Below are 12,940 nucleotides of genomic sequence, written 5' to 3' on the forward strand. Positions count from 1 at the left end.
CAGTGCTAATGCTGTCCTAAAAGCAGCATTCTTCACTAGAACTTGGCATTTCACCAGTCAGGCTCCAGCCATTCAAACACTCCAGTGTATTTGATTCAGTAATACCAAGCAAGCATCCAATACAATCAAAAACATTCCTGCTCTTTTAAGATGCCACCACAATCCAAGCAAAAACAGGAAAATTGTAAACTGCTACCCTTAATCATTGATTGCAATTGAATGAATAAACCAGTGAATGAGCCTTTGGGCATGTAAACAGCCACTTCACTTTGTACAAACCAAAAGTCAAACAGGAAGTTTTTCGTTAACCACAGATCTTTATGGACTGGGCTCATGTGATTTACTAAGCTGTGGTGACTTCAAAACCATGGTGGCTTAGTATGTCACATGAATCTAACCTGCTTCCCACAGAGTGGCAGCAAAGCCACTTTAAGAAGCCATGTCTTTGTAGTAAGGTTTACTTAACCTTCCATGGCTTAGTATGTCATCCAAACCTAGATGACATGCTACGCCATGGTCAAGCCAAAATACTTCAGAGCTACTTGGCCAGAATGGTAAAAAGTCTTGCTGCTCTAGCCAAGCAGCTGTGATCAGCTTCCCCACCCCATGCTTTTGCTGATGCCAGGAGAGCAGTACAGCTGCCAAAAGCACCATGCCAACTAAGGGAGGAGCCCCAGTCACTTAGTGAGGCCACTGCTTAGGTGAGCAAGAATGCAGAATGGGCTGCATTGTGCTTGCTTTCTCCTCAAGAAAGCTGAGTGCAACATGGCTTGCTCAGTATGACCACTGTTCACTTGAATGGCAGTTGTGCCAAGTATGGGCAGGGGGACAAGTCATACTGTTTTTGTCTTCCTCTTGATGGGGTGAAGTGCAGTGCAGCTTCCCACCCCAACTCTGCCCCCTCTGCCCTGTGCTCCTGCTCATGCTAGGAGAGTGAGACTGAGCTATTCCACTCTCCCAGCATTAGCAGGAATATGGGGTGGGAAAGCTGTTGGTAGCCACTGGAAATAACTGACTGGACATTTTTCAGCAGCTGTCATCCTTGCTTTACTAGCCTAAGTTTTCCTGATGTTGTCTTCTGGGCCACCTATGAGGAGAGCAGAGTGGGAAGAAAGAGCCTCAGGATCCCCACTAAGCCTGATTATTTGTCAGGGAGAGTAGGGACTCCATTCTATTTAATGTGCGGTTTGAATGAGGCAGCTATAGTTACTAGCTTCAGAAAAATAAACAATTAAACCAACTTCAGACTGTGGTTTAATATTCTGGCTTGTAAAATTAATAACTATAGTTTCTTGTTTCAAATGTACTTGTAAACTTCAGTTAATGAATACTTCCTTGTTTGCTTTTGGCTTATGAAAAGGGAAGAGTGAGTCAGCTGTATATGTGTCCAAAGACAAGATCATTTGAACCAGGCCATTGTCTTGGTTGGTGCACATTTGGTGACTGCACATACAAGATTTTTACAAGGAATTCATTATACTAAGAGATTGGAAATAAACGTTTTCCAGCTACCTATTAGAAGGGAAGGGAAGTGCTTCCACAGGTATCTAAAAATGATCACTTCCATTCCAAGTAATCTTGTAAACTGGAGTCTAGAGCGTATATGGATTATAGACTTCTTTCAGATGATGCTTTTCCAACTGTGCAGTTTGTCCAGCAAGCCAGTCAAAAATTTTAGAGCCATGTCAATGGCCCAGAAGATTTCTAAATTCTCTGCACATCTTTATTTAGAATGATAGATGTAGTATTTCATGTTATAAGGGTTAAGTATACTGAGCCACACAGTTGTAGCTATCCTCTTTATCACTAGGAAGATTCAATTCTGTTGTTTTTTCCGGGCAGAAAGGTAGTGTGGAGAGAGAATAATGATGGGTAGGGTGATTTTGGTCACACTTCAGGTCAGCCTCACATCTATCTCTATCAGGAAAGATGAGCAGAGAACAATAGACACCACTGTCAGGTGGCTCTTCCCATTGTGCAAAGAAGGCCTGTGGAAAAACCACCTGGGTGAAACCTGGCCAGTGTTATTCCCTCTGCCTTTGCCACTGCCTTTTCTTCTGGGAGAAGGCTGGCAAAGTGACAAGTTGGATAAGACTGGATGGAGAGGTCTTGAGTTCTTCTCAAGAGTTTTATCCGGCCAGCTGTTTTCCCACTGGCCTTTGCCCAACAGGCAAGACCCATTGCTGCCTGGAGGCACCCTGATGGTAGCATCCAACTTTCTTTGCCCACCTTTCCTGCTCTGGAACAGGAAAAGGCAACAAGAGGCAGGAAACAGTTTTCCACTTTGACCCCATATGCCTGGCTTCTTTCATGCTCACTCTCCAGAGGACAGTGCCAAGCTTGAGCAGATTTATTGAAGCTAGACCATGGGAAGAGTAGTTTTGTTCATCTGGTGCCAGACATATGACAGCAAGAACATCCTAAAATTAAGAAATTTACTGTTGCATGACATTCACTCTTTTAATCACACATAATGAAATGTCAAAAGTATTTATCACTTTTGCTTACCCTTGTTCAAATAATTAATCCATAAAATCATGTATAAGGAAACTCTCTAGCAAATACTGTGGAATCTTCCTAATTCTATTTTTTCAAGTTCCTAGCTATTTAGTTACTGAAGGTGCACCTCTCAATGCTGATAAGCCTCTGAACCCAGTGCAGAGTAGCAGGCACAACAGAGGTGATCTCCCTGTTCTCACACCTCCAGCTCTGCAATTTTGCTGGACAGCTGATTTTAGCCATCTAGCTTAGGAGGGGGATGGAAAAAAACTAGAACATCATCAGGATACATTCTATCTTACTGGTACAGTTTCCATCCTTCCCCGCCCTGCCACCTTTACTCCATCTCTGGGGTCACCTTCATGACCTTGGAGAAAAGGTTTGGTATGGCTCTTTCTATGCCAACTGCAAGGGGAGAAGGGAATCAGAATGTAGATCCTCAGCTCCAAGCTCAGAAAGGAGACCCCCTGTGTTGAAATTTGCCATAAAGCTGAGTTGGATGATTTCGCTAATCAGTCTTCTTGGAGTGGCAGGATAAAATGTGAGATGTGTATGGAAAACTTGTATGAGATATGACTAAAACAATTTTCAGTGAAAACCAGATGACATCCTTGTGAGGACTACTCCTCTTTTTGTGATGTCTGGAAAGAGTTGCTTAATTACTTGCTTAATTACTGGCTCTGCTTTTGTTATAGATGGTGAGTGTTGTGCCTGGTGATCCTCCTCAGACCCACTAGCCATGCCAGGGATTGTGGTGTTCCGTCGTCGCTGGTCTGTGGGCAGTGATGACCTTGTGTTGCCAGCCATCTTTCTCTTCCTCCTTCATACCACTTGGTAAGTGAAAATGTGTAACTGAGAAGAAAATTTCTGTGAGTCTATGCTTTCATTTCCAGATATTGCTAATATCCTGCTTCTTCTATTTAAAAATGCAGTTCAAAATGCTACATTTATACTGCATGCTAGCAAGGGCTTAAATGAGAGAAATGGATCCAATAAAAGGATGTCTATATAAATGTATAATGCATATCTATATGCATGTATACTTATGTGAGTATTTGTATGAGTGTGAAATATATCCCTCAGTAAATGTGTTAGAGAGCTGAAACTCAAGTAAACCCAAGAACATACTGTATTAACTAGTTTTAGAATAGCAGCAGCAAAATAGCTGTGTTGTTGTTACTCGCGAAGACGTGTCTGACCCATTACGACCCCGTGGACAACATTCCTCCAGGCCTTCCACCATCCCCCAGAGTCCACTTAAACTCACACCGACTGCTTCAGTGACTCTATCCAGCCACCTCATCCTCTGCCGTCCCCTCCTTCTTTTGCCATCTATTGTTCCCAGCATTAGGCTCTTCTCCAGGGAGTCCTTCCTTCTCATTAGTTGGCCAAAATATTTGCGTTTCATCTTCACTATCTGGCCTTCCAAAGAGCAGTCAGGGTTGATCTCCTCTGGGACTGACCGGTTTGAAAGGCCTGCAGTCCAAGGGACTCTCAGGAGTCTCCCCCAGCACCACAATTCAAAGGCCTCAATTCTTTGGCGCTCAGCCTTCCTTATGGTCCGACTTTCACAGTCATACATTGCAACTGGGAAAACCATAGCCTTGACTATACGCACTTTTGTTGGCAGGGTGATGCCTCTGCTTTTTAGTATGCTGTCTAGATTTGCCATAGCTTTCCTCCCCAGGAGCAAGCATCTTTTAATGTTTTGGCTACAGTCCCTGTCTGCTGTGATCTTGGAGCCCAGGAAAATAAAATCTGTCACTACCTCCATTTCTTCCCCATCTATTTGCCAGGAAGTGAGTGGACTGGATGCCATGATCTTAGTTTTCTTAATGTTGAGTTTCAAGCCAACTTTTGCGCTCTCCTCCTTCACCCACATCTAGAGGCACTTTAGTTCCTCTTCACTTTCTGCCATGAGAGTGGTATCATCTGCATATCTGAGGTTGTTGATATTTCTCCTGGCAATCTTAATTCCAATTGGTGATTCATCTAGCCTGGTCTTTCTCATGATGTGCTCTGCATACAAGTTAAATAGATAGGGCAGCAGTATACTGCCTTGCCAAACTCCTTTCTCAATTTTGAAGCAATCAGTGGTTCCATGTTCAGTTCTCACTGTTGCTTCTTGATCCGCATATAGGTTTCTCAAGAGACAAATAAGATGGTCAGGTACTCCCATCTCTTTAAGAACTTGGCACAATTTGTTGTGATCCACACAGTCAAAGGCTTTAGCATAGTCAATGAAGCAGATGTTTTTCTGGAACTCCCTAGCTTTCTCCATGATCCAGTGTATATTGGCAATTTGATCTCTAGTTCCTCTCCCTCTTCGAAATCCTGCCTGTACTTCTGGTAGTTCTCGGTCCACATACTGCTGGAGCCTAGCTTGTAGGATTTGGGGCATTACTTTGCTAGCATGTGAAATGAGTGCAATGGTGTGGTAGTTTGAGCATTCTTTGGCATTGCCCTTCTTTGGGATCGGAATGTAAACTGACCTTTTCCAATCCTATGGCCACTATGAGTTTTCCAAATTTGCTGACTTATTGAGTGTAGCACTTTTACTGCATCGTCTTTTAAGATTTTGAATAGCTCAGCTGAAATACTGTCTCCTCCATTACCTTTGTTGTTGCTCAGACTTCCCAAGGCCCATTTGACTTCACATTCCAGGATGTCTGGCTTAAGGTCAGTGACCACCCCATCATGGTTATCAGGGACGTTAAGCTCTTGTACAGTTCTTCTGTGTAATCTTGCCACCTCTTCTTAATCTCTTCTGCCTCTGTTAGGTCCCTGCCATTTTGGTCCTTTATCATGCTCACCTTTGCATGAAATGTTCCCTTCATATCTCCAATTTTCTTGAAGAGATCTCTGGTCCTCCATATTCTATTGTTTTCTTCTATTTCTTTGCACTGTTCATTTAAGAAGGCATTCTCATCTCTTCTTGCTATTCTCTGGAATTCTGCATTCAATTGGGTGTATCTTTCTCTTTCTCCCTTGCCTTTCTCTTCCCTCCTTTCCTCAACTATTTGTAAAGCTTCCTCAGACAGCCATTTTGCTTCCTTGCATTTAGGGATGGTTTTAGTTGCTGCCTCTTGTACAATGTTGCGAACCTCCGTCCATAGTTCTTCAGGCACTCTGTCTATCAGATCTAATTCCTTAAATCTATTTGTCACCTCTACTGTATATTCATCAGGGATATGATTTAGGTCATACCTGAGTGGCCTAGTGCTTTTCCCTACTTTCTTCAGTTTAAGCCTAAATTTTGCAACCAGAAGCTCATGATCTGAGCCACAGTCAGCTCCTAGTCTGGTTTTTACTGACTGTATAGAGCTTCTCCATCTTTGGCTGCAGAACACATAGTCAATCTGATTTCTGTGTTGACCATGTGGTGATGTCCATGCGTAGAGTCATCTCTTGGGTTGTTGGAAAAGAGTGTTTGCTATGATCATCTATCCTCTTGACAAAATTCTACCAGCCTGTGCTCTGCTTTGTTTTGTACTCCAAGGCCAAACTTGCCTGTCATTCCAGTTTTCTTTTGGCTTCCTACTTTAGCATTCCAATCCCCCATGATGATAAGGACATCATTTTTGGGTATTAATTCTAGAAGGTGTTGTAGGCCTTCATAGAACCGGTCAACTTCAGCCTGTTCAGCACCAGTGGTTGGGGCATAGACTTGGACTACTGTGATGTTGAAAGGTTTGCCTTGGATTCGAACTGAGATAATTCTGTCATTTTGGAGATTGTATCCCAGTACTGCTTTTCCTACTCTTTTATTAACTATGAAGGCTACTCCATTTCTTCTGAGGGATTCTTGCCCGCAGTCTGATGGTCATGTGAATTAAATTCACCCATTCCTGTCCATTTTAGTTCACTGATTTCTAAGATGGCGATGTTCAGTCTTGTCATCTCTTGTTTGACCACATCCAGCTTGCCTTGATTCATAGATCTTACATTCCAGGTTCCTATGGAGAATAGATCTTTGCAGCATCAGACTCTTCTTTCACCACCGGATACATCTGCAACTGAGTTTCCTTTCGGCTTTGACCCAGTCGCTTTATTCTTTCTGGTGCTACTAGTACTAGCCCTCTGCTCTTCCCCAGTAGCATATTGGACACCTTCTGACCTGAGGAGCTTATTTTCTGGCGTCATATCTCTTTGCCTTTTGGTACTGTCTATGGGGCTTTCATGGCAAGGGTACTGGAGTGGGTTGCCATTTCCTTCTCCAGTGGATCACGTTTTGTCAGAGCTCTCTGCTATGACCTGTCTGTCTTGGGTGGCCTTGCACGGCATAGCTCATAGCTTCATTGAGCTACGCAAGCCCCTTCGCCACGACAAGGCAGTGATCCATGAAGGGGAAAGTAGCTATAATCAGATGTAAAATAGTGATAGAACTAAGGAAATATTGAACATTTGTATTAATAAGTATGTGGGTTAATAACTAGGTGGGTCTTCTGACCCTTTCAATCAAAATTATCATACATACATATATGTACCAGTTTTGGCAACTTCTGTAGATCACATTCTTTCAGACAAATGTATGTATTCTTATACAACTGTATTCCAACAGTAGCAATGAAGAGGAATGCTCAGGGTATTTCTGTGTAGCTAACATGGTTTTGTAATGCTGTCAGAGAGGCAGCCAAAAATGCTGAAATTATTTCCAAGTCAGCTGAAAGAATTTTAAAACAGGCAATAACAGTAATCTTATTACAATAAGACAACTAGAAGTAGAACTTGTCTGTAGAGCCATAATGAAAAGTTCTTAATAGGTTATTAAAATCTGAAACCAAAACTGCTCAGATGGTGTTCTCACAGAATCAATAGAAAATTATTTTAAAAAGAGGTAGGGTTGCCAATCTTAGTGCAGTGAGAGCCTTGTATATGAAAATGCATCCTGGACCAAGACCATTGAGGATTGATAGTGTGAAAGCAGCACTTTAAATTACACTCAGAAACTAATGCAAGGCCAGTGCTGTGCTTTCAGCTCATCCCCACTGATAATATTTTTCACCTTTTTTTTGTTCTTCATTGATTTGCTTGATTTTAAAACTGCTATTCAGGATAAATTATCTTCCAATGTCAATGACCTGGTTTGCTCATAACAATAGCACATCAGCCTCTTCTGCTTTAGTGCACAATTCATGATCAGTTCCTGCAAATGCTGTGTGGCATGATATTTAAATCCAGAGTGCTGGGTTGTTTAGGGGCTATAAAACCCAGCTGTCAATCTTTTTTTGCTTCCTCCTGCTAAAGCAGTTGAACATACTAAAACTTGCTACAGACAGTATACCTGCACATTCCATACAACAATGGGTTTTTAAAGTGATGTTTTGTTGTTATATACAAACAGCCTCACTAAAGGCTTTTTTAAAAGAAGGAGTATAAATGCATAAATGAGTATTTGGATCATTAGATGTTTCTGAATAGTAATAGTAACCCAGCCAGGAGGTGACCTGACAGTGGCCAGGTTGTATAGAGACAACAGCTTAGGTACACCAACGTAGGCTGAGAAAAGAACTTGCATTCTCAGTCCAAGTTGGAATTTCCATATTGGTTTTTGGAACTTCTGGAAGAGGACTCTTGTTTTTGATTTTTAATTTTGGCATAGCTGATTTCTGTTTTGGCCTTCTGATGATATCCATGTGTATGGTTGCCTCATGGGTTGCCTGAAAAATGAGTTGGTTGGTTTCACAGTATTCTATGAGTCACTCTTCTGCTTTGTTTCCTACTTTTGTGTTCCAGTCACCTATTATTATCAGCATGTCTTGTTTTGGTGCATTACCAATGTCCTCCTAGACAGTATCATGAAAGTTTTTGATGTCTTCAACAACATCAGTTGTTGAAGCATAGGCTTGAATGATGGTGATGTTGATGGTTTTCTGAAATTTCTGAGCAATAGGATTCAGTCGGACTTTGCATTTTAATCCCTTACTGCCTTTGTTACATCTTGCCTCAGTGTTAGATCCACTCCATTTCTTCTGAGGGTGTCTTTTCCAGAGTAAAACACTTTGTGTTTGATTGACTGAAAACGTGCCATTCCAGTCCACTTCAGTTTGCTCCCACCAAGTGCTATGATGTGGAACCATTCCAATTTTTGCTGTACAGTTTCCGATTTGCCTTGATTCATACTTCACACTGTCATGTTGCAAGTGTATGTGCCGTGCAGCATCAGCCTTTCCTTTGGCCACTAGACTTTCTTGCATCCTAGGCCTTGTTGCATCATTAGCAACAGTGCTATTTGTACTTGTCCTTTCCTCTTCCCCAGTAGGTGGTTGAGTGCCTTCCAACCTGGGAGCCTTATCTTCTGGCACTATCTTTTGTTTCATTTTAGGGTTTACAAAGCAATAAAATCCAGAAATGGGTTATGAGTGCCGCCTCCTGCTCAGTAGAGTTAGCTTGAGTATCCGTGGGGTTATGTGTGAAAGATCCTCCACTGGTGTTGCCTTCAACTACCAGTGCTGCCCAATAGCTTTCTTTCAGAAATATCTCTGCTCCCATCACCATTAGACATATTCATTCTCTTCTGTTGATGTAACTGTTACTCCTGAAGAGGGTGGATGCATCCGAGTCTGAGTATGAATGACCCTGCTTGGAGACTGGCCTAGTGAGCATGTCTGTCCTCCTGTTGGCCTTGCTCTTGGCTTCTCTGACACTTTCAGACTTCCTGATCATGTGAAGCAGTGTGTCTAAGAGGGGACATTTACTACATAATAACTTAAGTTAATAAATAAATAACACTTTCCTTTTTCTCACATGTGTGCTTCGCTTGATTTTGTGGTGGCACGCTGCTTCCAGGACTGAGATGTTTTGCCTGTATTGCACTGGGATTCTTTTGTTTTACGCAGGTTTCTAACCCTCTTTTAGCTACCAGCCTCTGCGTTGTACAAGATTTTGTAAATATTGGTGTGATTCATCATTGTCATCACCATTAATCTTTTCCCATTTATTTATTTGCTATAGCCACAGGACACCTGAATTAATACATCACACATAAAACAACACAACAAATACAATTATCAAACAAAAATGTATATCAGTTACCTTCACAAGATACATAAAATGCCACAGAGCATATAAAATCATAAGCATTTTTTAAAAATTAGGACTCACAGATGTATCGTAGGGTTCTGGTTGATTGTGCTAGATCTCTAAGGCTTTCTGATTCCCAATTGCTTGATAGCATCAGTGACAAAATGAACATACATCCCCTGGACTATACTATTGAAATAAAGGAGTAACAAAAAATAGATTCTTGTGTGGAAAGACTGATTTCCTTTCAGTTCTGATACTCAACGAACTTCCTGTTGAACCAGTCTCCAACTGATGGATCTCACATTTTTAGAAAATGAAAATAGATCCTAGAAGCCCAAAGTCTGCCCTTCCCTGATCATATTGAAGTCAGCGGTGTTCTATTGTGTTCTGTTGTATTATGTGTGCTTGCATGTTTGTAATCCACATGTTGTTAGGCATCTTCCCGGAGGGCAAGCAAATTAATGGAGGCTTTCTGTGATAGCTAAACTGTTTTAACTTTTATAATGTAGGCATGCTCCCATATATAATGTATATATCATAATATTGGCAAGCATGGTGAATACCGTATTAGCAAAGGAACATTATAATTTTGGTGTTGGCTTTGAACAGTGTGTGTCTGCTACATTTACTTCTGCCCTCTGGTGTCTACTGAAAGATGTACAAGCTTTAATTATTCTCATTTCCAGACCTCCTAGCCACAATGGAGAAGTAGATAAGTCTCTTTAAAGGGATTGCAGCCCCTTTTTTTCTTTCTGTTGTTGCAGAAAAACAGTGTGCTGGGATGCTTTCCAGAAAACTGAATGTGGGTGGAAAAAATCCTTCATAGCTAACCACCAGCATTTTACTATCAGAGCAGTATCTAAATCTATAACATAAATAGATGGATGACATTAGTAAAGCACAGGTTTGTCACTGATAAAATGTGATATTTGCCTGTATTCTGAGAAATCCAGAGCTACCTGTATACTGATGGTAGTCTCTTTGTGCCTAACTCTAGAAACCCTGTCATATTTTACTGTTTAGACAGTAACAAGATATTAATGTGGTGGAAAAAAATAAAAGTTCTAGAACTCCAAAGAGGGTAACTGGTTTATTATGGGAAGAGCTTTCATAGGCAATAGTTCATTTCAATTAGATGCATGAAAGTTTAAATACACTCAACTACTTATATTAAGGAACACCCTTCCCAAAGGGCTGTGTTCAAAACGTTACCAAAATGCAAGACTGCTATTCCCATTTTAAATCTTTTTAATTATGAATATGCTGTCTCATGATGTATCAAGGGAATGTTGTATGTGTCTTGTGTGTGGTAGGTTTATAATCCTTTCTGTGGTGCTCTTCGGACTGGCATACAATCCCAATGAAACCTGTTCTCTCAACTTGGTGGACCACGGCAGAGGCTATCTGGGTATTTTGCTCAGCTGCATGATCGCAGAAGTCGCAATCATCTGGCTCAGTATGCGGGGCAGCATCCTGTACACAGAACCCCGGGATTCAATGCAATATGTGCTGTACGTCAGACTGGGTAAGAGGCAGTGATGCCCAGGGAACTTACAAATATTTGATTTTATTGTAACCATCTGTCATGCTCTTAAAGAATTCTCCCTTCAGTACGTAAAGACTGACTCTGAAAATTGAGTTGACCTTCAAGCCACTTCAGAATATACATATTGCCAAGGAGAGTATATTCTTCCAGAATTTTTGTTGATCTTAAGGGAGCAATCTTATGGTCCCTAGACTGTTTGAAGGGCCATAGGGTAGTTCAGATTCTATCCTCCAAGGTTGGAAGCAGCATTCCAATTTCAGAGTGAGGTATTAGAGATCTGATCCCCTTCCCCCATACAGCTGGCATGGAAAGAATTTCACCAGAAGCCCTCTAAAGTCAAAGGAAGGGAAGAGACTGGAGAGGCCAGGACGCAAGTTGTGCAGCAACCCACCCAGTCTCCTCTTTTCCTCCAAAATGCCCCAGCTACATAAGTGGAAAAAGCAGAATGGGAGAACAGGAAAAGAAAGATTGCCTCCATCCCTCCTGCCCTGCACAGGATAACACAGAATTCTTCATGGTTTCTGTGGATCATATATATGGGTTCTGTGCCTGCGTGAGGCCTGTTGTTGGAATATTTTCATAGCTGTGCTCAATTTTTGGCAGAAGCCCTGCCTCCTTTCCCTCTCTAGTATAAGTAGGAGGGGTTTCCACCTTTTTTCCTAGTTCTTTTCAAACACTGTTTTGGGTGCCTCAGGTTTCTAGCTGTCCGTGTTCCTTCACCTTCCTCCTTACTTACAACTTCTACCTATTCTTTCTTTGATTTCATACTCACTTTAATCTGCCCTTATCTCCCGCCTCCCAAGAACCCTTCTACTGCCCTTCTTTTTCTACTTACCTTTTCTTCTACCCCTCCCCATTGGCCCTCAAGGCAACTTTCTGGAAATGTGTCCATTGTGGCACACAAATGCCCTCTACAGATGGCATTGTCTTTGCCTGTTTTGCTTTGAAGAAGACCACCGAATGGACTCTTGCCCCACTCACTGCAAGGCTTTTACTTGTGCCAGGCTCACAAAAATTGAGTTGGACAGCTCAAGAATGAAATGTGGAGCTGTACCCTTATGGCAGTATAATCACTCACTGCTAAGCCTCAGGATTGCTGTTTGACCTTGCGGGCTTCTGCCTCCTCTCTTGGTCCATCAGTGGCTGCTGTGGCTCCACCAACTGCTTCATTGGTTCCCACAAAAACCAAGCATCCACATGATGAAAAGAAGTTGAAAAAGTGGATGAACAGGTTCCACAAAATAGCAATTGACACTAAGATGGCAGCCAAAAATGGTTAAGAAATACCCCCAGAGCAGGCCCAACACCAATTGTCATTGGAACCCTCAGTGCGCATTCAGTCTCCTTTTCCACCAGTGGCCTTGGCTACCATATCAATGCTGGCCCCACAACCAGTCTTGCCACCAACTCCCCCACAAGTCTCAACACCAGCTCCTCTATCAGGCTAAAGGGCATGAGCAGAACTGACTGCGCTGCACTCCTTCTCTAAAGGGGAGATACAGGACATATCACCCCATACCCTGGCCTATTTCTCCACCTAGATCTGTCAGCTCCTCATGTTGAGATGAAGAGCTGCCTTTCCCATTTTTCTACCCAGCCACTGGACTACCATACAGAACCTTTTCTCTGGCTCTGTCCCAGAACTCCACATGTTGGCTGATGGGACAGCCCAGGTCCCCATCAGCAACCTGTGACCAGGAAGACTGCTCGGCCCTGCCACCACCAACGGCACCTTACCATCCCAGCTACCCTTGGGGATGGAGGCCTGTGGACCCATGGCACTACCAATATAATCTGTGTACCACCTGGAGGAACCATGGGCCCTATTATCTTCAGAACAGCTTGGACCTTCCAGCCTCCTGCTCCTGT

The 12,940-nt window shown here is 42.4% G+C and overlaps 1 protein-coding gene across 4 annotated transcripts in view; it reads left to right on the forward strand.

The window, feature by feature from the left end:
• Window positions 1-12,940, forward strand: part of DAGLA (diacylglycerol lipase alpha) — a 139,829-nt gene that overhangs the window by 72,323 nt on the left and 54,566 nt on the right. For 3 of the 4 annotated variants that reach the window (XR_006414268.1, XM_044425676.1, XM_044425677.1), the window contains 2 exons: window positions 3,195-3,333; window positions 10,839-11,050. Coding sequence is in view for 2 of the 4 variants with exons in the window: in XM_044425676.1 (XP_044281611.1) it covers window positions 3,239-3,333; window positions 10,839-11,050 (307 nt within the window). In the remaining 2 variants the exon portion in view is untranslated. Of the gene's footprint in view, window positions 1-3,194; window positions 3,334-10,838; window positions 11,051-12,940 lie in introns of those variants that run through there. The other variant, XM_044425678.1, reaches the window with a different exon arrangement.

This window comes from Varanus komodoensis, unplaced genomic scaffold (genome assembly GCF_004798865.1).
Source record: "Varanus komodoensis strain SLA01 unplaced genomic scaffold, ASM479886v1 scaffold16, whole genome shotgun sequence".
Classification (NCBI taxonomy): Eukaryota; Metazoa; Chordata; class Lepidosauria; order Squamata; family Varanidae; genus Varanus; species Varanus komodoensis.